Source organism: Paramisgurnus dabryanus, chromosome 8, assembly GCF_030506205.2.
Source record: "Paramisgurnus dabryanus chromosome 8, PD_genome_1.1, whole genome shotgun sequence".
Taxonomy (NCBI): domain Eukaryota; kingdom Metazoa; phylum Chordata; class Actinopteri; order Cypriniformes; family Cobitidae; genus Paramisgurnus; species Paramisgurnus dabryanus.
The window spans coordinates 22,517,758-22,543,797 of record NC_133344.1 but is presented as its reverse complement, the minus strand read 5'-3'; the positions used below and the strand labels follow the sequence as shown (position 1 = coordinate 22,543,797).

The 26,040-nt window shown below is 38.8% G+C and overlaps 1 protein-coding gene across 2 annotated transcripts in view; it reads left to right on the top strand.

Moving 5' to 3' along the window:
- The window catches only part of bcas3 (BCAS3 microtubule associated cell migration factor), a 260,836-nt gene extending 235,233 nt beyond the window's left edge, over nt 1–25,603 (top strand). The window contains exons 24-25 of one of the 2 annotated variants that reach the window (XM_065281017.2): nt 5,186–5,353; nt 23,769–25,603. In XM_065281017.2, coding sequence (XP_065137089.1) covers nt 5,186–5,353; nt 23,769–23,917 — 317 coding nt within the window. In that variant the 3' untranslated portion in view covers nt 23,918–25,603. The remainder of the gene's footprint in view (nt 1–5,185; nt 5,354–23,768) is intronic. The other variant, XM_065281016.2, reaches the window with a different exon arrangement.
- Nucleotides 25,604–26,040: the final 437 nt, after the last annotated feature.

Sequence of the window (26,040 nt, the reverse complement as noted above, 5' to 3'; positions counted from 1 at the left end):
CATACGCGAGGGTCTGTGTACAGAACGCATAATGCAAATTTTGGCATCTGTCCGCTATATCGGTATTACAGTATACTATATATGAGGAATATGAGGGAAAACATTGGAATCACATTGTAGTAAACTACAATGTTATGTATTTTTAACCTTATATACGTAAGGGATTGGACATAGACATGATTTTTTTCTTTTCCCATTTTAACTCAAAAAGTGCCACTGTAAGGATGGGAAGATCCATCTTGTTATGCATATTGTCACTGTCGGATTTACACTTTGTGTCTTTAAAACCACTATTTTATCATGAAATGGAAAAACACAAAATACAAGTTATTAATAAATTATTTTATAGCATTTAGTTTAATTAACCAGCAGAATCACAGTGCCAAAAACACTCCACCAATAAGTTTTTTTGCATAAATATGCATATGTACTGTCATCGTGTTTAATAGCCTGTATCTGAAATTACACAGTAATGGATGAATCTGCATTAAGAAAACAAAATTTACCATTTAAAGGCTACTAAAGTTGACTCGCTGTTGGTGGCTCAGGACTTGATGGCCCAAGTGTTCAAGTTGATTATCAATAAAGCAGAGTTGATATTTTTGCCTCTGGGTATGTTTTAGAACCTGGCAATGCTTACTGTAGGTAACGTTAAGCCACGGGCGTTTGGTTGGGTTAAATTAACCAAAAAAAGATTTTTGCTTATACAAAACTAAATTTAAGGTTTGTTTCTCGACAAACCCACAGTCGGATCACAACACCTGAAATATAGCCTATGGGACGATTTGTGTGGATTATGATAGCCTACATGTGCATCCTCTTTAAAAATAAAATAATGATTAAAAACTGGATTGCGAAGTGCAATTGGAGTTTTTTTATGTTTAGATTTTTAGAGGCCCACTGATTTAGTTCTACAGTGTTTTATTTTTTTCTGCCTAAAACGCTTTTCGTGAATAAATGGAGGTAAGAATTTTAATATTTGTGCAAATTAAATTTAAGACCTTCTAGGATGTAAATCTGGGCACTTTTAAGACTTTTTAAGGCCTTAAACTTTCTTTAGGCTTTTTTAGATGCCGTTGGAACCCTGATAAATGCGGTATAAACGGTATTGCAAAATCCATATCATGGAGTAACACAATTCCAATAATCACTTTCATACTGTTTTATCGCCAACCCCTAAACTGTACATACTTTGTACATGTCGATCGTGCATGCGTTGTACGTCTCTGAACACGTACGAGGCAAATATGCTTTGCGAGGCTGTACATTTGACCGTGCATGTACGTTCACGTAAAAACACATACTATACTCCAAGCTTAATGCTAAGGCTCAGCTTTAACAGTTCAAAAGGTTTTGGGTTTGATTCCCAGGGAACACACAAAGAATCAAGTAGTAATTGAATGCACTGTAAGTCACTTTGGATAAAAGTGTCTCCCGAATGCATAAATGTAAATCTAATTTGTGTGTTTTAGCCCTAGGTGTTTATTCAGCATTATTTGCAAAGTCAGAAGCCTTCTTCTCTATATATTATTAAATGACTTATACAAAAGGCAGTGCATATGAAAGAATTAAAAAGACATAGACCTCCATTAAGTGTTTGGGTGTTTGGAAGCACAGGCAAGCTTAAAAGAGGCAGCCATCATTCTGATCCATGATTTTTCACAACCCTTTTGTGTTCCACAGGAGACAACAGGTTTATCATCTCTATTAGTGGCATTATCACGGATTTAACCTTCATTTTTGATCCCTCAAACTGATTCACACCCATAGCATGAATGGAAAAAACTGGAGAGGCATTTTATGCACAAGAAACGCAATATCTCTGAATACACTTTCACACTGACAGTTTAAGAAGACCGCCACACACGATGCTTCAGATCTGCACAGCACTCTTTGCTATTAAAGGTTTAAGGCTTATTGTCAAAGGGTGTTGTGTTGTCTTATGTTTTCAGACGTGCCTTTTACAGCAGGGAAGAGAAAGAGAGGGAGATGCGGCTGTGCAAGTCGGGAATCCATTGTGTGAAAGAGAGAGCAAAAGCCCGGCAAAGGCATTGATGGGATTACTTTTCACAGCTAAAGAGGGGAGAGTAAATGATTTAAAAGAACGTGTAATGTAATGAGGAAGGGCCCTTGGAGGTGGAGGAAAAGGCTTTCTTATGGCCATGTATCTGACTGCTAATCCTCAGAGCTTACATTAACATTCACACGCCTCCGCTAAACGCTTCCGGCAGCTCTTGGGTTCGTATCGCACGGGCTGCGTTGTGCTTGTCTGCAGCTCTGTCAGGAGCGGTTGATGCTGTGTGTGTGTCTGTATACTGGCAGCACTTTAAAGTGAGCACTGATTGAAAGCCAGTGAAAGCAGGGTGCACACCAAAGAGCTGGAGGGCAAGGAAATAAAGCCGGCCTGAGTGCCCACTGTCGCTCTTATCTGGAGAGTTGGATGGCTTGATCTCTTCAAAGAGGACACTCACTCAAGCGCGGCCATAATCAGCTGATAATAAAGTTTACTCGGCTAACTACCGGCCCTAGACCAAGCTTTGTCTAATTTAAAGGTCTGAAAGCCACATATCATGGAGGTCTTGTAGGCATAGGTAGATAGAGCAGATGCCTTTTTGGACAAATGACAACATGTGATTTACACCCTACCCATTTTCCACAAGTAGACTGTTTGTTTTCACATACAAGTGACCAGCATTACGCAAGTCTAACACACATTACTGGGGATAATTGCTTGCTAGCTGAATTTTACTTATGGCCCCTTATAAAACCTAATTGAATTAGTCCCACCTCTGCCTGATGGTGATGTTGATGTAGGTGTTTACGGTTCCCCCGTAGCCCAGAAACAGGATAATGTCTGTCCCTCGCATGCCTCAGTAAGCCCGCCGTAACCCGAGGCTGTAAAGGTGAATGCTTTCTGAATTAAATAAAGAAAATCTCAATGGTGTGAGATAAGTAGCCTTGCATTTGCCAACATCTGAGCACTAATCCGCGTGGGTTTTATGATGATGAAAAACAGCGTTTTCTCCCTTCCCTGTTAAATGTTAACACTGTGTCCTCATATATCAGTAGCTCAGACAAGATTCCCAAATGAAGAATTAAAGGGGCCAGCGAGAGGAATCACGTGGGTCCGCTCAAGACGTTTGTGTCTATGTGTGACCATTCAGAATGGACGGCAGGCGTTATTTTATTAAAATTGGGTGTGTCTGAGCTCTGATGGGTGTGAATAATGTGGAATGTGGGCTGTGGCAGCTGTCAGCCAGTCCGATGAAGAGATCTTTCCTATTGGAGAAGATGAACTTCTGACCTCACATCCTTTGTGCCTTTATCTCCGTCTTTTGCCCCGACTCACAGTAATGCACCCAGCATGAGCAGTCCAGCTGAGTAACAGCCTCTCAAACCTATTTAAAAGTGCCCTTGTGACTTTCAAAGGCTATGACCCTGACCCTGATCTCTTGTATTTAATGTTGAATGAAAACCTTTTAGCATGCACTTTGCTCCACTCAGATGATGTTTTGTTTTTGTTTGTAAAAGAGAAAAGCAATATTGCATGAGTAAGGAGTAAGATTAGCATCAGGAATAAAGTTAAATCATTAAATGATTATTGTTGTGTTTTGTTATGTATCATAGTTACATCACTCATTCAACTGTTTTCTATAAACACAAGCATATTCCCAGATTAAACCCTGCATAAGTACTGCCATGATGCCCATACACAAAAACACATTCATATGCACTAAGTGCACTTGGCATGCATATTTTATTTATTTATATTTATACCATTTGCAGTGGTAGAGCATTGTGTTTGCTGCACAATACGTTGTAGGTTCAATTTTAATGAACACACATACTAATAAAATGTAAACACTGTAAATCATTTTTGATAAAAGCATCTTCTAAATGCATACACCTATAAGTCTCAATATCCTCATCCTCCAAATATTTTTTTTTACTTGCCCGGTTTTAATGTTTGCTACACCACTGCTTTAAGCTCGGATAGCTTTGTCCCCTTTTGATATGTCCTGTAGTGTTTGTTGTTATGGTGGGCAGCGATAGATGTTGCTTTGATGGCGGCGGGTCTGTTGACTCCGGCGATCGCAGCGCTTTGAGGAGTCAATGGCAGACACAGGACAAACAGCTTTTTATGAAGTGGTATGAAGTTATCTGCTGTCTGTGAGTCTGGCCGGGCTGGTGTTTTACAGCAGATAACAGCAGGCCCCTTGCTTCCCTATCAGTGTAGCACCACCGGCCGCCCGCGCTCCTCTCTCGCCCGCGCATTAGCGGCTGTCAGAGGCTTCGAGTGTGGCTGAAGGTTTGCAGAGGAGCCCGAGACGAGGGCAGATAGGCGCTGGCCTGTAGATCAAAGAGTCTCCCTACAGGCCATTCTGATAAAGCAGATGTATTTCATGTAGCAGGTATCTGCAATAGAAAAACACCCTGGTCTCACACATCTGATGCGGCATCACAAGAGTTCCATTTGTTTCCTTTCTTTTCCTCGAACACCCCCCTCCTTTGCAATATCTCTTTTATTAGCCTGGGCGCTTACTGGCGTTAAGAGAGGAAAAAATAGAAAACGGCCCAGTGTTTTCGTTTGAAGTCATATTGGCCCACTGTGGTGTTTTTCAAGGGTCACTCATTTCCTCTTTGCTATCCCTGTCAGAGGAAGAAGGGGGAGTCGGATGGGGTCTCGGGCTGCTATGTGTGCCAGATAAAATACAGATAGCTGTTATGACCTCTGAGTTTCTGCTATATAAACCCGCATAACCATAGACAGAGATTGTATGTTCTTACTGAGTAAGACCTAAGCTTAAAAAATAAATACGTGAAAGCACAATATAGCAAAACAAGCAGTTATGGCTTTTCCCATTCAAATAGAGTTGTATGTTTGCCAAAAAACCTACAGTAGAGCAACTGGTAGTGCAACGCATTGTAGAGCAATGCAAAAGGTCACATGCACTACTAATAAAATGTATATCTTGCATTAAACTAGATACCGCTTTAGATAAATGCATCTGCCAAGTAAGTAAGTAGGTAGCTGTACAGGGCCTAGACACACCCAATATTACTGCCAAGTAAACTAACTTGCCAAAATGGACATTCATGAGACCTGCAATTGGGAGAGAAACAGTGAAATCATAATGAGCAATGATGCAATGTGAGTGAACTTGTTGTGTTTTTCTCTCTGCAGGCACATTTGACCGCAGTGTCACCCTGCTGGAGGTGTGCGGCAGCTGGCCTGAGAGTTTCGGGCTACGTCACATGTCCTCTGTGGAAGTCACTGAAGAGGGGCTGAAGGAGAGGCTTGCAGACGCCATGTCAGAGTCGCCAAGCAGAGACATCGTGAGCTCTGGGACAGGTGAGCACATACAATACACACTAACAGTGTTTTACACATGCAGGCTGTGAAGGTCAAATAAGGGCGCACGTTATACTTAACTGGATTCGATACCCGGGTAAGCCCCCCAAAGGTCTACACTCACACTCACTTTATGATATGGACCGGGAACGCTTACCTCATTAAAAGAAGCGTTTGTTTTACGGAAAACTGAAAGATGGTGCGCAATTCATTCTAATAATATGTTGTGGATTACCGTATTGTTTGGACTATAAGTCGCTCCGGAGTATGAGTCGCATCTATCAAAAATGCGCAATGAAGACGAAAAAACAGTGGACTATACGTCACATTTATTAAAAAAATATTTCACAAAATCCTAGCCGGAAAACAGACATTTAATCTGTAATGGTTATACTGATATTATTATAGTCACACCTGACTATAAGTCGTAGGACCGGAAAATATGGTATTTGGTTTGTTTGAAATTATGCGCGCTGCTAATGAATATTTAAGTAAGGAATAATTGACGACAGGCCATTAAATTATATTAAAATAATGCACACCCAAGGTGCAATGCGGCATGATGCAAAGCGAAGTTACACCGCGGGTGTGCATTATTTTCAAATAATTCAAAGGACCAGAGTCAATTATTCCTCTTATACCATGGTTACCACAAACATTGCTCTGGTGCCTATATTTAGGACATTTGACAAGTTAGGTGTGCGGTTATCAGAAATAAATGCATACCCACGGAACATTTCTCAGCCAATCAGAATACAGCATTCAACAGACCCGTGGTATAATAATATATAACTCTGCTTGGTAAATGCTCTCTTTTTTGTTTAAGATCTGCCAACATGGACCATCAGCCAAGTTCAAAATCAAACTAGCTCTGTCAGGGGTTTAAGTGGTAAACCGTATTTTGTTCGATTTTTGACTCTCGCTAATACCTCCAGTGACTAAAGGAATCAGTTACTGAAGAACGTGCACGCTGAACGTCCGTTTCTTTGAATTACGCAAAGATAAGAATTCATTTTAGCGACAGCATCCTGATGTATTTTCGTGATTTGTCGTACTGATCGTTTTTGAAAATGCACATTTCAAAGGTTTTACGATAACAAATGAGGTCATTCGCAACGAAGCAAAGCCCGAACCGAATGAGGGGGAAATTGCCACTCCTGACAATCCAAATGTTTAACTCATTTAGGAAGCTGGTGCTCTCTGTCCCTTCCCCGCCTCCAAACAAGAGTTTCTTTGATATCAGGAGAAGATGGAGGTTGGATCCTGGACGCCGCCGCTTGGAGCAGCGAGGTCACAAGGCCCTAATGCATTTAGCATCGACTGCCCCTCTCTCGTAGCGCGTCTATTAGGCACTAATTTGATTTGTACCTATTCATTTGCAGTCCCTGCAGCAGCACCGAGTTGGCCCTCTCCATAATTGGTTCTGTCTCTATTTTTGCATCATTAGATTAAGCCCGACTCCCGGACACTTGTAGTCTGCGCTTGTCCGTCCATTTATACAGCCTAATGTAACACAAAATTCATTACTGATCACATTACACTCAACTTTTGGCCCTACGGGCTGGCGGATGAACATAACGTTAAGCCTCTCCTGAAGCAGGAAACCAAGGGAACAGACGAAAAATGGATTGTCGCGAGAGCCTCTAAATAAGCAACGTGGTGGCTGGGGACACTGTTCTGGAGCCTGGGATGAGCACCAGCCATCAGTAACGTCAGTCTGTGTCGTTTTCACCCAGACTTCACGGCTGCAGTTAAGAATCACTCCTAAACTATAAGAGATTAAGCCATTCTTGTTTAGGTTGCTCGTAAAGAGCAATGGCTGGAAATGATGAATGGAGTATATTTATCCAAAAGATTCTCTTTATTTGTCATATGACTATGAATCTTCAAGGCTCATATGCAACACAAAAAATACACAGTGTTTATCTGGAGTCATCCAGCAACCTATCCCTAAACCTTGACCTTGGGGATCTCCAGAGAATTTTCAACATTTACTGTCTGAATCTGACACTACAGCTGGTGTGCAATTAATCTGTTCGCTTGTAAAGCAGTGTGGGATCGTGTCTGAGAATTATGGGTGAGCCAGTGCATCTGTGTATGTAATACCTGAACAGATTTCTTTGTAGATGTGGGACGCCCCATTTAATAAGGCAGGTTCAGTCAAGAGACTCTTTGAAGGGCTAAAGCAGATGGTTCAGCACTTAGTGTCTCCTCACGCACAGTCACTTCTTCACAAGAAGATTCTAGTGTCAGGGGACAACTTAGACTCTTCTTCTTTTTTATCAGTTGCTAACTACTTCTCCATCTTTCGTTCAATCTCTTTCCCTCACTCCACACACCTGATTTCTTGCCAGTCATCTACTGTACATGGCATGGCTGACCATGATTGCCAAAAAATGCAATTTGGAACTGGGTGGCACTCTTAGAGACTCTCAGCAATGAAAAGTCATAACGCAGGGCTCATAACATAACATGAAACTCTTTTTAAATGCAGTCATCTTAAAATTAGATTTTGCCAGCAGCATAATGTTGCAAATTGGATTTTTCTCATTGGTGCTAACCCAATGTAAATTGCATTTAAGCGAGTGGAAGAGGACAGGGCTCAACCCTGTCATCCACCATGGCCCACCCCACACCACTGCCTCCAGTGTTTATTGAGGTTGCACGCAGGGATTATGTGTCTGTCATTTCTCATTACTGCAGCCGCCCCAAAAAACACATTTATATCTGTTTCCCTCTTAAGCCTACAGCGCTGAGAGGGCACAAGAGCACGTGCTCAAATCCTGCCTGCCTAGATATACTCGTACAACGCATACGAATAGCTCTCAGTACTGAGCAGTTCTTTAAGAAAGAACATTTCTGTGCATCTGTGTTTGTTTTGTGTGGTCGATTAGATTAGCAGAATTGCAGTGCCGAAAGGTAAAGGCGAATGGCAGTGTGAAAGTTAAGAGCTGTCCTGTCTATATGGCTCCTCTATTTAATGTACATGTTCATATAAAATCATTAAGGCCGATGGGGTTTTGTGCACTTGATGAAGAGCCTGCACCGGATACCCCACAATAGCTTCATTGTGAGGAAGATGTTAGTGACAACTCTCAAGTGCCCTCTCTTTTTCTTTTTTTCTCACTCTCCAGACATCCCTGAGTATTCAGTTCGACCCTCGGGGTAGATCTTTACTGTCAGTGAAACACAAATGCATACGGCATGTCGAACACACATTCGTGCACCCACTCCAATACAAACAAAGTTTCTCAAGTGGACACATATGCAGCCACTAATGACCACAAATACGCACACACAAACCAAAGCAACTCTACACATAGTTGCCCCTCAAACAGTCATGCTTGGATGCTGGTGAAAGAACGCATGCACGCAAACTTAGTTTTCCCCAATATAAACCTACACACACGCACGCTGTGGCCACCACTGAGCGTGACCGGCCGAATTTGCGATGATTAGAGCTTTTGTCACGAAACTAGGAACAATGCACTTATGTCCGCCAGTAACACTCCTCTGTGTCTCTGAACATACTTCTCGATGGCTAGACACTACAGGGCGCCAAAAATCTGTCTTCCTCTCGATTGGCTCTGCTAAGTTGTGAAGCAGGATGTTTGTTTTTCAAACTCCCCGAAGTCATTAAAACATTCATCACTCGTATTCTAGCCTAAGCAACGTAGCTTGTTATAATTGTGGAACGGTTTATAAAAGTGCCTTTATGATTAAGTTCATTTTTATTTGACCAGGAGTTGGTTATCACTGCATGGCTTTGTTGGACTTGACCAAGCTTCCATTGAGTAGTGTTTGGATGTGGTCCAATGAGATTTTATCTTAAGGATACAAAGAAACCGCCAATTTAAGTTTAATTAATACCTCTTGTATTTTGCGTCTGAAAGAGATCTATTGATTTAATCAGCTGGTGAGAACAAGCTTTCCCTGCTGACTGACAGAGTTGATGTTTTGAGAGTCACTGCACTGTGTCCAACTTGCTGGAAAATTGTCACGACCCTTCGAAAGATCTCAATGCCTATACTAATGCTAACACACGCCGAGTCCCACCAGCTACCTCTCATTGCTCACTTACTGCTTCTGGCTTTGCAAAAACCCTCAATGTTTGCTTACCTGGTTAATGACAGTAATATTCGCTGTTTAATTTGGACCGAGTTGCGAGTATTCATTGGCCAAATCACAGGCTATTATCAGCGAGAGCGTTTCGTGCCTTGATGTCACGGCTCGTTTTAATGGCAAGAGATAGCCATCGCTAGAGCAACAAGGCACAGCTGAAAGCACAGCGGTCCAGCCACCCGCAATGCAAAGGACTTAGCAGGCCGCTAATCAATCATCCGCCACCTAAACTCGGCACACGGACGATGGATTACGCAAACAAACCCAGTGCTAATCTTGGTCTGCTCAATCTCCTCAGTGCCTCAGTGGAGTTCAAGGGAGCGTGCTGGACTGTGAAGTTATGCTGAAAGACTTTGGCATTAGCATGCACCTTTCATTGGTACTGTAGAAGTGTTTACATTTACATTTATGCATTTGGCGGATGCTTCTTCCTAAGCGACGAAGGTCACACTAAAAGCGTTTATGGCAGTTGCAGGCTCCTTTTTTGAATGATTTTCCATGCGGAGTGAGCGCTATGCGTGCTGTTTGTGCCGAGTGCCGCACAACGCATTTTTGAAGGAGCACTCATAGCGGAAAAGCGCCCGACGTCATTCGCATTTTTTGATTGTCCAATGGAATGAGGTGAGAGGCTGGCCTTTTGTTTTGGTGACCAGGTTTACAGTTGCTTGGAACAACCGGACTGTTTTAAAGTGACCAAAAAAGGCAGTGCGACGCACTATGCGTTTTCCAAGCGTTTGTGATTGGCCCCTTACAGTGCATTAATAGTGCATGGCTGTTTAGCTGCTTTACAGTGTCTGTATTATATGAATGTGTTAAGTTTTGCTTTGTATGTGCAAAATCACATTCACACGTCTTTATCTTTTAAACAATAATAAGCGTGCGCACACATGGTGTCACTTGTGGGCAGAAAGAACGAAGCAGACATTGTTGTGATTTATATATTGGACTACATGCTGTGTGTAATGCTATGACAGGCTTAATAAAAGTACAGATTGCTTTGTGGTAAATAGTGATATAAATTTGGATGCTGCCATTACATCTACATCTTATATATTCAGGACAGAAAGACCTTCAATCACAAGGTGAAGATTCAAGCCGGCTTATAGTTCGGCCAGCGTATCTTTGGCACTGGGATCGTGCCATTTGCTGAGCAATGTTCTCCACATTTATACTATTTGGAAGGAACAGTGTTACATGATTACTTTGTCTCATGTTTGGTTCAGTCATGCTGTGGTTATAAAAGGCAGTGAAGAGACTAGGTAAGACAGTTGAAAGCAAGATGGCATTAGTTCATGGCTGCATAGGGCAGTGACCAGCAGGGGAGTGAAGTGTGAAAATAGGAACACAATCATTATTTCCTGCCCTCAGCGGTCACCCATTCATTCACGGTCACTCTTTTCAGTCCCGCCAAGGGTTTTGAGTGTAATGTGCGGTGACAGGGTGAGACGATGAAGAATAATTCCTGCATTCAGAGCCCCTGTAACAGCCTCACTTTCCTCTCTGACTCTCTCCACATCCATCAATGAAACATTGGGTCTGGGTATCATGATAGTATTTAGCATCTTGTTTTATTTCTCATTGCTTGTAATTTAATGGTAACCACACAGTTTATGATACTCACTGACTTCCATAGTAGGAAAAACAAATACTACTAATTCAATGGGTATCTGCACTTACCATCATGTATCAAAATAATTTGTGTTAAGGTTTAGAACAACATGAGGGTGAGGAAATTATGCCGATTTTTGGGGTGAACTATTCCAATAGGATGACCAACAGTGTACATTTATGAAGCTGTTGTCCAAAGCAACTTACAGTGCATGTAACACATTTTATCAGTATGTGTGTTCTCTGGATCAAACCAATGAGCTTTGCGTCGCTTATACAATACTCCCACTTGAGCTTAAGGTACAGTGTTTGGAGGATTTAGTTTTTTTCCAAACCCCACAATTAGTACAACAACTTGCTAAACAATTACTATGTGGGTTTAAATAGCATCTATTGTGTATTTTTAACTATACAAATACACAGCCAAAAAAATGCAGCAAAACAGCATGCGTGTTAACCGTGGCGCTGCAGCATGAGATTCAGCAGCGGTGCAGTGTCGCAACTAAACAGCACTGTAACACTGTATCCCAGCTCGAAGTAAATGGGCTTTTTGTGAGTTTTTTCAAAACTGCACTTAACAGCTTGCTCAAGGGAGCGACAGTCAGTAAGTAGCATCTCTGAAAGAGAAGAGAAGAGACTAAGACAGAGAAAGAAAGCAGGACACCTGAGGGGGTGGAAAGGCACTTTTAAAAGATGTTCCAGGATGTCTAGACACGGTGTTGGTGAAACATGACGAAAGCGTCAGGCATTTGAGAGCACCACAAATGGAGGCTGGAGGCAGGTGTCGGTGAGACATGCTGCGTCCTTCAGAGCTGTGAATTCACAAATGATCGAGACTTCTAGGTCATTTACTGCGTTAAGATAGTTCATTATTAAATACATCAGTCTGAAACGATCATCTAGTGCACATTTTCTTTCTGACTAAACATTCTACTTCTTTTTTTTTCTGTTTGCTCGGATATTTTTCATATGCATATATTAAAGTCTGTTGTATGAGTAGGATGTCTATACTATGTATTCATGATACAGTGGTCTCCAACATGGTGCCCGCACAGAGCCTCAATTTTAATATTTATTTATTGCATATTTGAAACAATGATAAAACATATCATAAAATTAAATAAAATCAACATGTAAAAGTTTTGAATAGACTATATTAAAAAAGTAGCCTCCAGATTGTTTTATTTGATTGTTTTATCCTTTTTGGTAGCCCTTGCTAACAAAAAGGTTGAGGACCCTGGCACTAAACAAAAAACACGTAATAAAATATCATACCTGCTAACTGATTGGTGCATTTGGGGAAAACTTTACTATCACTTGTCATTAGAGTTGAAAAGCTGCCAGATTGTTTGTTTTTTACAGTTGTCATTATAAGTAATGCTTTTATACTGCACATGACACTGTCTGTGAAAACTCAAGCTGAAGTTGACTGGGAAAGGCCTTGCTTTTTTTGTTATTAAAAAAAGCAAGTTCTTTATTTAATTCAGTAGGGTAGAGCGGGGCACAACCTTTTTGACTTTGGCTCTATCATTCAAAAAATATTTAAGTTAGATTAATCATTTTTACACAATCAACACACACATATCTGCTACAAATGAACACTTAAACTTGTCTGTGGTACCGAAAGTGACAAATGTTACAACTTACCCCATAGGGGTTAATTGTAACAAGCAGAGGGTTTGTTGTAACACCTGCTAGAAAATTTGGTTTAAACACAAATAATTCAATTAAATTCTGTCTATATACTAAAGGTGGATATTGTGGACATTCATCTATCCATCCTGTATTATGCATCAATGCATATAAATAGATTTTTTTGAAGGGCTGCACAATTCAGACAAATAATTGTGAATTATTTCCCTTGATATTGTATTAAAGGACAAGTTCGGGATTTTACACTTAAAGCCCTGTTTTCAGATTGTTTATGATGAAATAGAACGGTTTTGACTGAAATTTCGACATATGCGGCTGCCCCGAGTTTTTTTGGGTGTTTGTTGTTTCACCTCCCACCTCTATAATGGCTTTATAGGTGCACTGGTACAATCCTTCCTAAAATGCATTAAACTTTCGTTTACAAAGACGTGAAACTCACCGAGTGGTCAGGGGTGTTCATTGATATGCTCACTCACACAAAAATCGCTGCAAAAGATGCTTTCCAACAGGTGTTTTACCATTCGTTGTAAACTTGTGGACCTATTTTTCCAAACGCCTCACACCTGTATATTCTTCCATTGAGAGCTTGAATAATAGACACTCCAGCCCAGTTGGTTGGCGATAATGCGCCTTTGCCAATTGCAAGAATAGAAACAAGGTTCCCGGCGCGGAGTAATACCGTACCTCACAGCACATCTAATACAAGTCAATGGAGTTGGACAAAAACTACGATAAAACCTGTTGGAATGCGTCTTTTGCAGCAATTTTTGTGTGATCATATCAGTGAACACCCCTGACCACTCGGTGAGTTTCACGTCTTTGTAAATGAAAGTTTAATGCATTTTAGGAAGGATTGTTCCTGTCCACCTGTAAAGCCATTCTAGAGGTGGGAGGTGATACAAGAAACACCCGAAAATTCTCGAGCCAGCATCATATGTCGAAATTTCAGTCAAAACCGTTCTATTTCATCATAAACAATCTGAAAACAGGGCTTTAAGTGTAAAATACCGAACTTGTCCTTTAACAGTTATCATTTTTGATGAATAGTATTTATTTCATTATCATTGTATACCTGAGGCTTAATTGTAACACTGTGTGACAACTAACCCCGCTGTGTAAAAATGTTTTCAATCCCAGCTATCAGTTAGGAGTTACTGACATGTTTCAAAATGGTGTTATGTTTTAGGTTTAGCCTCCAAAACACTTTTTGTTCAATATCTTATCCAAAACACATCAAAACTTTTCACAGGAGATCATCTTCTAAAGTAGACCAAAAGCACAGATTGCTCGGTCCTACAAATATGTAAAGTAGCTGCGTTACAATTAACCCTGCTTTAGTTTGTGCCTTGCTCACCCCACATACTCTAAAAATGCAGACATTCGAATGCATCCTTTCTGTCTCTCATCACATCTGCACATGTGCTCTGTATCAATATATCATTAAAGGAGGTTGCATGCATTAGTGATAGAGAACGTAATGGATGAGTTTCTTGAATGTGCAGCTGAAAGGCGTTACAGCGCTAACGGTCCAGGCGTTGCCTGCCCATATGAGATCACTGACCTGACTGTAGCACTTTCCAGGAAAGTGAAAAGAGGAGAGAGCAAGCGAAGCATGCTAGAGAGAGTGTGACTGTCACTGCGTTTGTTCCTCTCTCACACACACACACACACACACACACACACACACACACACATAACGCTGTTGCCTCTAATGGCCTCACACTTAAAAAAGCACTCATGCACACGGCCCTCTGTGCTGTGAATAAACATTTTCCTTTTTTCTTCTCAAAGCGTCCCGCCTCCTGCAGGTGATCTCCCGCATCGTGCGCTTAAAAAGAACAACATCTTTTACCACTATTATTTCATTACTTAGTGATGATCTGACTAATGCAAAGTAAAATGGCAATTATGCAAAGCAGATTTCATGTGTTGCTGTTTATTGCTAATGTGTTTGTGGCTGGTAGATGAAAGCTTAAGGAAGTTGAGCAGTGTGGGTGTGTTAAGTGTACACATGTTTGGGGTAGTGAGAAATGGTAACTATACAGGAGTCTGATCTGGGGCCACATGTGAACATAAGTTCATATATATGTATGTATATATGTATAAGTTTTGGAGGTGTTTCACTTACAGTCTTATGCCATTGGAATTTAGATGTACACAGATATAATGTGCATCATATTTTAAATATATTTGTATATGCCACATGTTCTAGTATTCAAAGTAATTGTATGTGACATGTTTTAATATATGCGAAATCAATTAATTAACATATATGTTATACTGTATATAAAGAGTTTGATAATAAATCCATTTAGGCAAATTTGGGTAAACATGTGTTTTCTATACCAAGAAAGTGACAAGATAAACAACACTATTTTCTGTCACAAACTTTCACATAGCATCTTTAGGTTATAATAACATTATAAATTCAAATCCATCATTTGATTTTCAAAAATGAATTATAAATGATTTTTTTTCGCAAAATGCAATAAATCTATTGAATCCATATATAAATTTGCATTTATCTTTGCCATGTTATAATCATATAGTTCACTAGTGGCAGGCACTGATTTGTCATATTAGGATATTAGGTCATATTAGGTCATTGCTGCTGTCATCCTTGGGATGTCGTCGCTGAACTTTTTTGACAGTGATCAGCTGTAAAATGTTTTGGTCCTGCTGCTCGATTTTCTTTGACTAAGTAAAATAATGGAAAGTTTTTCATAAGATCCGCTGGGGTCAAAGTGTTAGCATGACAGAAGCTTGATGCTGTCGTGTGAGAACAAGCAACCGTCATTTTTCCTTCGCCCGGGTGCCTCTCACCTAAATAATTCGATCTTTATGGCTTACATTTCTTCCCCGCCACAGAAAACCACCACAGGTTTATCAATGCCATCAAAGTATTATTTTGTTTTGTTTGTTGATTACGAAGTACAAAGTAGATGAGAAGGATTCTGTGTGTATTCAAAATGGCACCATTGTTGTTTACAGTGCATGGAATGGTGCGCTGTGATTGGTTAAGTGGATTTATTGCATTCTGCAGTGAAGGAGGACTGGCGTTTATCGCGTTTTGGAAAAAATGGGAGGAAAGATGACCGAATAACACGGTGGATATCGGATTTTGCGTAAAAGTAAAAATTTACTTTTTAATACTGACCAGATACAATACGGATTTTGGCGGTAACTTATTTTTGTTTTAAAATTATCCTACATAATGTATCATAATGTTGATGTCTTTAATACTGACAAGGCAATGTCAGAGATTAAAATCATAGTGATATCAATTATTGAGATCAAACTTTGACTCAAAATGACAATGAGATTTTGGCCTGGATTTCACAGGCAGGGTAACTTACTGTATATGTGATTTACATCTATTCCATATATCTGTATTGTATTTATGGGTTTATTGAAAAAAACAGCCAAGTTTAGTATTCATCCTCAGATTGCAGGGCTTTAATAAACCTCACATGTGTGTCTGCGCGTGTATGTGTGTGCGCACGTGTGTTTGTGTGTGTACTAGCTACACGACTCAGGGTTTCAGTCCTTCAGATGCATGGCATGACGTTCAGCTCCACGGCCGTCACATTGACCGGGCCCATCAATCACAGAGACATAAAGTAATATGGACAGCAATTAAATCAAGTAATCGAATCAAAACTCAAATTAAGCCACCAGCCTGAGTGGTTTGTAATTGTAAATGGCAGGAGCCTTCCATCCCACTGGCTTAAATTTGAGACCTGCGCCTTGAGCAACTATTTAACCAATTACTCTGGTAGCAGTAATAGACCTTCTTAATGCTCACTGAATCTGAGCGATTTTGTTTGACTGGGGGTTTATTGAGAGTCTGTGGTCTACTTGTAACCAGTCGGGTAAATAAAGAATCACTCATGTTTGTTATGTTAATGGATTTCGGTCCTATTTAGCTCATTTAGCACGTTTGAAAAGTTTGCTAACACTATATACCATTTAGAAACCGTTTAAATAAACCAAATTTATTACCAAGGCCTGAGAGTTGTTATTATTGGTGCTTGCTAATGATAAACATCACGATTATTATTGCTTAAACTTTGTTAGAGATTAAAACAAACCATTCTGACTAATCTGAAAAATCACTCCGCAACCCTTATGCTTTATATTAATCAGTTTTGCATACAGCAAACACCACTCAAATTTTCTTCAGAAGATGTAAAAATCTCATTTCAGCTCAAGCCTCAGTTTTAACAGACATGGGTCACGCTAACATCGTGTGTGAGAGGATAATATGTCTTCTCACATTTCCTAGAAACATTTCCTCTTGCTCTTCCAGCGCAGTAACACGTGAAGGTGATAGCATGTTATTTCACAGAAAAAGTGGATTTTAAATAATTTAACCCTGTAAGTAAATGTGCAGTGGGTAAGTAGCATTCACACTTTTGTGTTAATGCTACAGTAGAGCTGTTGATACATTACACAGAGGAACATGAATATGCTTTTATTTGGACTCATCTCACTGTGTACACTGGGTTAAAAACAAGGCGGCAAAGTCAGAGCATCACGATCTGTTCTGCCGCCTCTGACAGATCTTTGTGTGTGGTCGTGGTCAGAAGTCTGATTCATTTTTTATGACTGTAAGTTTTATCATTCATTACTTGCATTACTGTCTGGCAATTTAAAGCGAGAACATCACTCAGTGCTTTTTAGCACTCACCGGAGACAGACGGTGCATGATTCATGAAGAGTTTTCCAAAGCAAAACGTGAGTGATGCTCGACTCTGCAGAACTCATTGCCACATTGCTAAGGGGTGCGGATGGTTGCTAAGGTGTTGCTAGGGTGATTGATAGGCGGATCTGAACATACCCTTAACCTAAGGGTATTTGCTTGCTTTGTGACCTAAATAGTTCACCACAAATATCAATGATGTTCCGGTGCTTAATGTGGTTTGGATCTCTTTTATTTTTTGTAAAGCACCAGCAAAAACATGAAAGGGCCGCTAACCTAGGTGTTTTCAGCTACAGTATATATAAAATAGTCTCTGGTATCCCCAGAATGTGTTTGTAAAGTTTCAGCTCAAAATACACCACATAGCTTTCATTATACGATGTTGGACATGGCCATTTGTGGCTGCAATTGAAAACACGCTATTTTGTGTGTGTTTCTTTAAATGCAAAGAAAGCTTCTGTTCCTCTCCCCGTATGCAAAGTAGTGGGTAGAGCGGACTACATCAAAACATTTGTCTCTGGCAGAAGGTTGATCTACACCCTCATAAGGCGGAGTCTGTGAGAGTTTATGGTTGGGGCGGTATCAATGTGACATCACATTGATAGGGGATCCCAAACAGCCTGTTTTGTGTGACTGTTGTGGTTTAAAGGAGATTACACAAAGAAGAATAGATGGATTTGTATAATAACACACACTGGCGACTCATTTTCTGATAGAAACACATATAAACATGCATTTTCTAGGTTAGGGGGGTTTGAAGGTAGTGGCGCAACTCTCATTAATAAGCCTCAATGTTTTAAGGTATCATTCAGGTCTGTAGCGCAAAAAGTGAAAGGATGAGTTACGTGCCAGAGTTTAATACTTGGGGCTGATGGGTTGCGAATTAATCCTATACTACAAAAGTATGAGCAATAAAAACAGTGATGCTTGCCTTAACAAGCACCACTAATAAAAAGCATTATGAAGTTAAAGAGTAATGCCAGTTTGATCATCTTCATACTCTTAACAAGTCCCATACACACCGAGTCTAAAGCTCTCCACCGACGGTACGTCTCTGTCTCTAATGAGTGAATGAAATATGTGCCCTTGCTGGGTGTTTATGCTCGGGTATGGTATGTTCAGGGGCAGGGAAGGTAACAGTAGGTTTTCATTACTTGGTAATTGAAAGCACAATGAAAGCCTGCCACCTTTACCTGCACCGCATTCTGTAATGACCATGAAATATGGAGACTTTTAACATGTGTCTGTGTGTTTAGCATGGGCCATGGGCTGCACTCCAGCCACTTTCATTGCATCCAGTCTGGAACGGGGTCAGATGCTAATAATAGCCCAGACAGAATAAGTAAACTGGATACAGGATGTGGCTCTGTCACAGCAGTAGTGTCCCATGTGTTCCCACAATACCCCTAAAGCCCCTCAGCTGGGGTGTTGCTAATGCCCATCTTTAAAGAGGATGACTTCTTTAATGCCAGCTTTTCATTTGAGGGATAATCTCAGAGGGGCTGTGAAATAACTATTAACTGTGCGTTTGTGTGTATTTGTGTGCGCACTTACACGTGCTTGTCAATAAGGTTTGTTTATGCGCATCCATTTGCAATGATAAATATAAAATATAACTGCATATAAAAATAAGAATGTGTTATTAATATGTTTGTATATTAGAGATGTGGATCAGGAATCTACCAGTACATATACTATTTAAACAACACTGTAAAGAAATAGTTGCCGCCTTAAAGGAAACACCACCGTTTTTCAATATTTTACTATGTTCTTACCTCAACTTAGACAAATTAATACATACCTATCTTTTTTCAATGCATGCACTTCATCTTTGTACAGCGTGTTGTGAATGTGTTAGCATTAAGCCTAGCCCCATTCATTCCTTAGGATCCAAACAGGGATGAATTTAGAAGCCACCAAACACCATGTTTTCTCTATTTAAAGACTGTTACATGAGTAGTTACACGAGTAAGTATGGTGGCACAAAATAAAACGTGGTGATTTTTTATTTATTAATGAGAACTATATTGTATTGCGGAAGAGCACTTAATTTGCAACACTTCGACCTCGGGTGCAGTGATGTTGACGGAAGTTTGAGCAAGAGGGGGAGTAGTCAGGAGTGATGATGTTGTGCTGCAAACTAAGCCTCTTCCGCCATACAATATAGTTCTCATTTTTTATCCACTTAAAAAATCACCACGTTTTATTTTGTGCCATCATACTTACTCATGTAACTACACTCTTAAAAACGAATGTGTTAAAAACAACACATTAGTGTTGATTCTGGGACAACACACTAAATGCAAATCTACCCATCTCTCTGTTATTATTGAAACAACACATTTTGTGTTACTTTTAACACAAAGTCAACACAAAATGACACCTAATGTGTTAAATTACCCACAATGTGTTAAAAGCTTAATGCACAGAGATGTGTAAAAAATTAACAAATCCTTTCTAAGAGTGTACTCATGTAGTAGTCTTTAAGTAGAAAAAACATTGAAGTGTTTGGTGGCTTCTAAATTCATCCCTGTTTGGATCCTAAGGAATGAATGGGGCTAGACTAAATGCTAACACATTCACGACATGCTGTACAAAGATTAAGTGCACGCATTGAAAAATATAGGTATGTATTAATTTGTCTAAGTTGAGGTAAGAACATAGGAAAATATTGAAAAACAGTGGTGTTTTCCTTTAAATATTTAGGTAGGCCTATCAAACCAAGTAATTTCATCTTATTGTTTTAATTGTTGACTACTGATAGTTATTATAGATTATATTATATAAGCTATTATAACTTAACTTATTTTTTCATTTATGATTATAAAGTAATTTAAAATAAACCAATTTTGATCACATAATTTTTGTGCACACAAGCAGATATTTTTTGTCCTGTATTTTTAATCCGATATCTAAAATAAATGCCAAATACTTCTTAATATTGTTTTTATTTAACTTCTGTGTGAGAGGAGCTTTTTTAATTACTCAGCACATATTGTACATATTAATATTTTTTTATTATGAATTAATAATAATAATAATTTTATTTAGTTTAACATTATATTATATTTAATTTAGTCCTCAAGACTAAAACAAAATATACAATAAAAAAAAATGATCTCACTGAAATTCGTATGTATTTTATAAGTTGGCAAATTTGTATGAATTGTACAAAATTAATTATCTTTATAGGTTATCATAAAATATCAATAATGAAGCCCCACCCCTAAGCCTGCCCCTAACCCCAATGTCACAGGGGCAAAAGCAAATCGCTCACAAATGTACAAAAAAGTGTGGTCGTACGAATTAACCACCTTGTTAAATACGTACGAAATGTGCCCTGTGTCCCTCTTGCCCGCCTCTCTCCCTTATAATGGCGGTACAGATTGTGCCCACTCTCTCATTGGCATGTACACTGACACACCATTCTGATTAAATACCCTTCATGTGCTTTGATCAAGTTTTGTGTCCTTCTAATGATCAGTTGACTCAAAGCCACCAAAACCGAGTTTGGAGTCGCATGCCCACATGTTCTACGCCATGCACTCGTGTTCTTTACAGAGTAAGCGTGTGCTGGTTTCCCACAGCAAATGGGATCTTCAAATGTCTCTGTGTCATGGTGGACTGGTGTTTACTGCCTAAAAACAGCTTGTTTAATAGTATTTGGCTGGAGCCTTGTTGCTGAAGACCTGGCAGCCGTGGTGCAGCCGCAGGGGCCACAAAACAATCAGACATGCCTACGTTGATCCAGTGAGGGGGAGCAGAAAGTTTTTGACAGTGTGTGTAATTTGTGTATGATCAAAATACAGATGTAGTGACAGATTGCGTTTAATTTAATGTAAGGCATTTGTTTGATGTATGATGCAATTTTAAGCCACCTGACCTCACCCTCCATATACGTGTGTGACATCATTATTTGTCCCACACTAAGGCCAAAAGCACAGTTCCTGCGGAAACGTATCACTGCTGGTGCTCTTCCTACATGCAGATTCACAAACAAACACTCGCCGCAGGCTGTCCACATCAGCAGTGTCCGGTCCAGGTGTGAGCCCTGACCGCTTGTGCTCTTGTCTGTAATTGCTACAAGGCTCCGTGGCATCATTCAACCTGCATTTATTTGCGCATACCTGCGCGAGCGCGTGCGAGCAGGTTCAGACTCCGCCACATTGCGTGCCTGTGCTATCTGCCAGGCGGGCACACGAGGGAAAGCATAGCTACCGTCTCTTTCTTGGCATGCTTCTTTCACTTTCACCCTGCAGAACTGGATTTACGAGCACCTGTCAGAAGAGTATGTGCACACTTCGCAAAGAAAACAAACAGCTCCTCACTTCCCCCCTGAGCGCAAATCATCAGAGGAAATGTGGCCACCCAGTCCCGCTATCATTTTAGCACCGTACCGTGTGTGTTTGTATGCCAGACATTGTGTGTATACACAACAGATAATAACTTGAAAATGATGGACACTGACGTATGTTAAAAACATTGCATATATCACAGCTGTTGTTGACTCTGTGCTGTTGTGAGGCCGTGTATATACTGGCAATGTTTAAAAACATAAGAAATACAATACAAATCATGCTGAAACACTATAAAACGTGCAAAATTTGATTGTTTGCCCAATAAATCAACAAATGTTTGTTGTGTCATAGTTTTATTAACATCAGATGTCAGGTGATTTTGGACCAAGTCATTTGTTACGTATATTTTATCTCAAAATGTGCATTTACACCATTTTACTCTTCATGTTCTAAACATGTTTTAAAGTGCCTGTATTTACAGTGGAACTGTTGTTTCCTCTTTGGTATAAAGAAGTAATAAATATTTATAAACACTGTGTACAACAGTACCAGTCACTTTGTCTAATGTATCCTTGATTAACAATAACCTACTTCTGTGCCTCATTCTTCCTAAACTCTTGTATATTTTGCTTTATGATGTATACATTTAACAAAAATCTTTGCAGTGAATCCTTATGCAGTTTTTTTCATGAATCACAAGTTTAATGTGTTTACTATTGTGTTTTGATTACACGGCACTCTTAAATGCTTGATTCTGATTGGTCAATCGTGACATTCCAATGTATGTTATTCCGAGATAACCAATTAAAACTGATAACACATGGGATGCTGCAAATCTTTTTAACAGGTACAGTTTAATATTACACAAAAATTAAATATAAATATGTCTTTTATAACATATATGACATTATATTTACAAATGATTACACAAATTAGTGTGTTCATGACATTTAAATGTCTATTCTTATCTTAAAACCAAAAGTAAATGGGTTTTCCTTGCAGAAGGTCTGCATTCATTAAAAATGTGCAAATAAAATATTTCAAATCAATATTATTGTTACTAATGAGTAGGGCTGGGCAAATATATATATATTTTTTGATTAATCGTTTTTTTTTTTATTAAATAAACTGATTCTGTTTGATCAAGGAATGCGACTATTCAGACTTTTTTCTGCATACATTTTTCATCTTGCATGAAAATGATATTTTATTTAAAATAATTGTATGCATTAAATTAGAGATGGGTTCTGTTTTAATGTACCCGAGTGTACCTACAATGTACAGAAAATTTGAGTTTAATATACGGATTTGTGGCTCTTAATTTCTTTTAATGAATTACCCACTTGTAAACTTATGTTCACTGTTCTTTTTTATAAATATAGTATTTGTATTAAATCTATATTCATTGAGTTAAATCGAGAATCGAGTATAAAATCAATTTGAGAATCGAACTAGGGATGCGTAACGATTAATCACGATTATAATCACGATCATATATGTGTGTGTGAACTGTGTATAATAACTTTGTATAGATAAATGCACACACATGCAGTTATATATTTAAGAAATGTTTAAATGTGTATATACATTTGTATATTTATGTACAATTTATATTATATAAATAAAAATACTTCATATATAAATATATTTTTTTCTTACAATTATACATGCATGTGTGCATATTTACACATACATAATTATTATACACAGTTCACACACATATATGATGTAAACAAAAACTTTTATTCTGCTATAGATTAATCGCAATTAATCGTTATGCATCCCTAAATCGAACCAAGAATCGAAATGGAATCAATCTGGAACATCTGAATCCAGATCCAGCCTTACTAATGAGGTAAATTGCCATATAATACGCGGGATAATGTACATGCAGCCAGTTGTTATCGCCTAATAAGCCCCTTTAGTGCGATCACACCTGATCACGATGTCAGGGCTTATTTCTGTGATATCCACCTGCTGCTGCCCATACATTATCGCTTACACATTCGCTCTTCTCTTTGTCTTGTAACAGAGTTGCAGAGGGAGGGAAGCATCGAGACGCTCAGCAATAGCTCCGGCTCAACCAGTGGAAGCATTCCCAGGAACTTCGAGGGTTACCGTTCTCCACTCCCCACCAATGAGAGCCAACCCCTTAGCCTCTACACCACCGTATTTCCTTAAACCAGCTCTGATCTCAGACCCATGAAAGCCTCCCACCTGCCTTTAAACAATCTCGACAGTAAAACCCGTACCACGGTACCCTATTAAAAAGGCAACATCAGCTTGATATCTTTATGAGTTTCTTTTAATCAAACAGAAAAAGGTTTGAAGAATTAAGAGGGTGTCATACAGTCATTCTCAGATAAGATCCCCTAATTTAATTTAATTTTCCCTGGATAAAATTTTAAGTGATGTAGCCACCGTTTCAAAGAGAAGAGAGCTTGCATATTAACCTGGACTGGTCTGATGTACTGTAGATGGGTCACCACTTTTTCTCAATGATGTGTCATATTGCTAATATTATTATCAGTGTCCGGTGTGCGCTGTGCATCTTTTATTCTTTGTGTATGAGTGTTGTGTGTTCAGATTAGATGAGTTTAAGCCTAACGTTATACAGCATTACACTGAGTCTGACTCTTACATCATCAAACTGTTGATTGCTGCACAATTGAAACCATTTCCTTTTTAAGAACACACCTGCCGTAGTGTTTTCATGTTTAGTAGAAGCGTATTGTAGTTCATTAATGACATTTGGTTATGTTTATGATCGAAATGTTGCGTTACGTTATAGTGTTTTATTATTCAACACATTTGTTCTATATATTTGATGTTATTTAGACCAAGTTTATTACATTATGAATTCAGAATTCTTTTTTTCGAAGGGATGTTCGTTTACAGATGTGTCATTATTTGTTTTTTTCCTCGATGATGTGTGCAAGGCTGATATTAAGCAACAGGGGTCTCGAGGATCCACAGCACATTCATGCAGGTGATTCAGACGGCTACCCAAACTTTCCTTAAACACATTATGGTTTTATTGATATATCTTTATGTATTTTCGTTTTATTTAGTGAATTGAATTAGAAATTAGATTAATATTATCTAAACTCAGTTTGATTGGATGAAACTTGTTACACATAATCACACTGAACTAAATTCCAGCCAAACTGATACAAGAGCTGTGAAAGTGCGAAAGGAAATTAATGTTAGTTATTATTTTGCTGAAATGTTTAAATAAGTGCTGTTGACTGACAGCTCACTGCATGTTGAAAGCCTAAATAGCTGAGAAAATGGTAACACTTTAAAATAAGGTTGTATTTGTTAACGTTAGTTATTGCATTAGCTAACATGAACTAACAATGAATAATTCTTCAACAGCATTTAGTGTTAATTTTGTTATTATCTGATATATTTATAAAATCAAACTGTTAACATTAATTAATGCAACATGAACTAACATAAATAAGCGTATTGACTTAACTAGCATTAACAAGAAGTAATACATGCTGAAAACTATTGTCCATTGTTTGTTCATGTTAGTTAATGCATTTACTAATTTGTACTAATACAATTGTAAAGTGTTACCGAAAAAATCTGTCTGTTGTTTACCATAATTTACAGTATAATAGGCAAAGTTACAGTTGGAATGAATTTGGGACTGAATGCAGTGCAGATGCGTTGTATGGATTATTTTTTGTAATAATCTGATTATGAAATAGAAATTTATGCAAGTGTGTGTTTGCTTAATACAGTATATGCATTTTGACTTTCTCACAATTCTTTGTTTATTGATTGATAATGTACCTTCTCTTTTTAATAATCTCTTCAGAATATATTTGTCATAGAGAAAAGGCATTTGATTTATGAAATAAGAATCTGAGCAAGAGGCTAAAATCTAAATCACTGTATTTGTACAGTAAAATGTTTTTCTTTATAATAATTCCAGTCTACAGGTTTCAGGACATTGGCTGATATTTCCTCCATTGCTGCTTTATTTCATCTGTTTAATTTTTGTATCATTATAATATCATACACATTTTCCATGACCAGTTGTGTATGAAAAAGATATTTCTCAACTGCCCCAAAGCTAATGTTTTATAAATATACTTATTCATACATGTAAATATGTTGATAAAAGTAATGCTTAGCTCTAACGAAGCATTAATTCAGCTCAAAAAAAAACCTCCTGTTCATTTGGCCTTGTTATTTTGAAATATTTGTACTCAGATTGTAATCAGATTCATGAAGAAATTCATGAGTAGTAATATGCAACTTGACCTGACACCCACAGGGCAGACAAAACC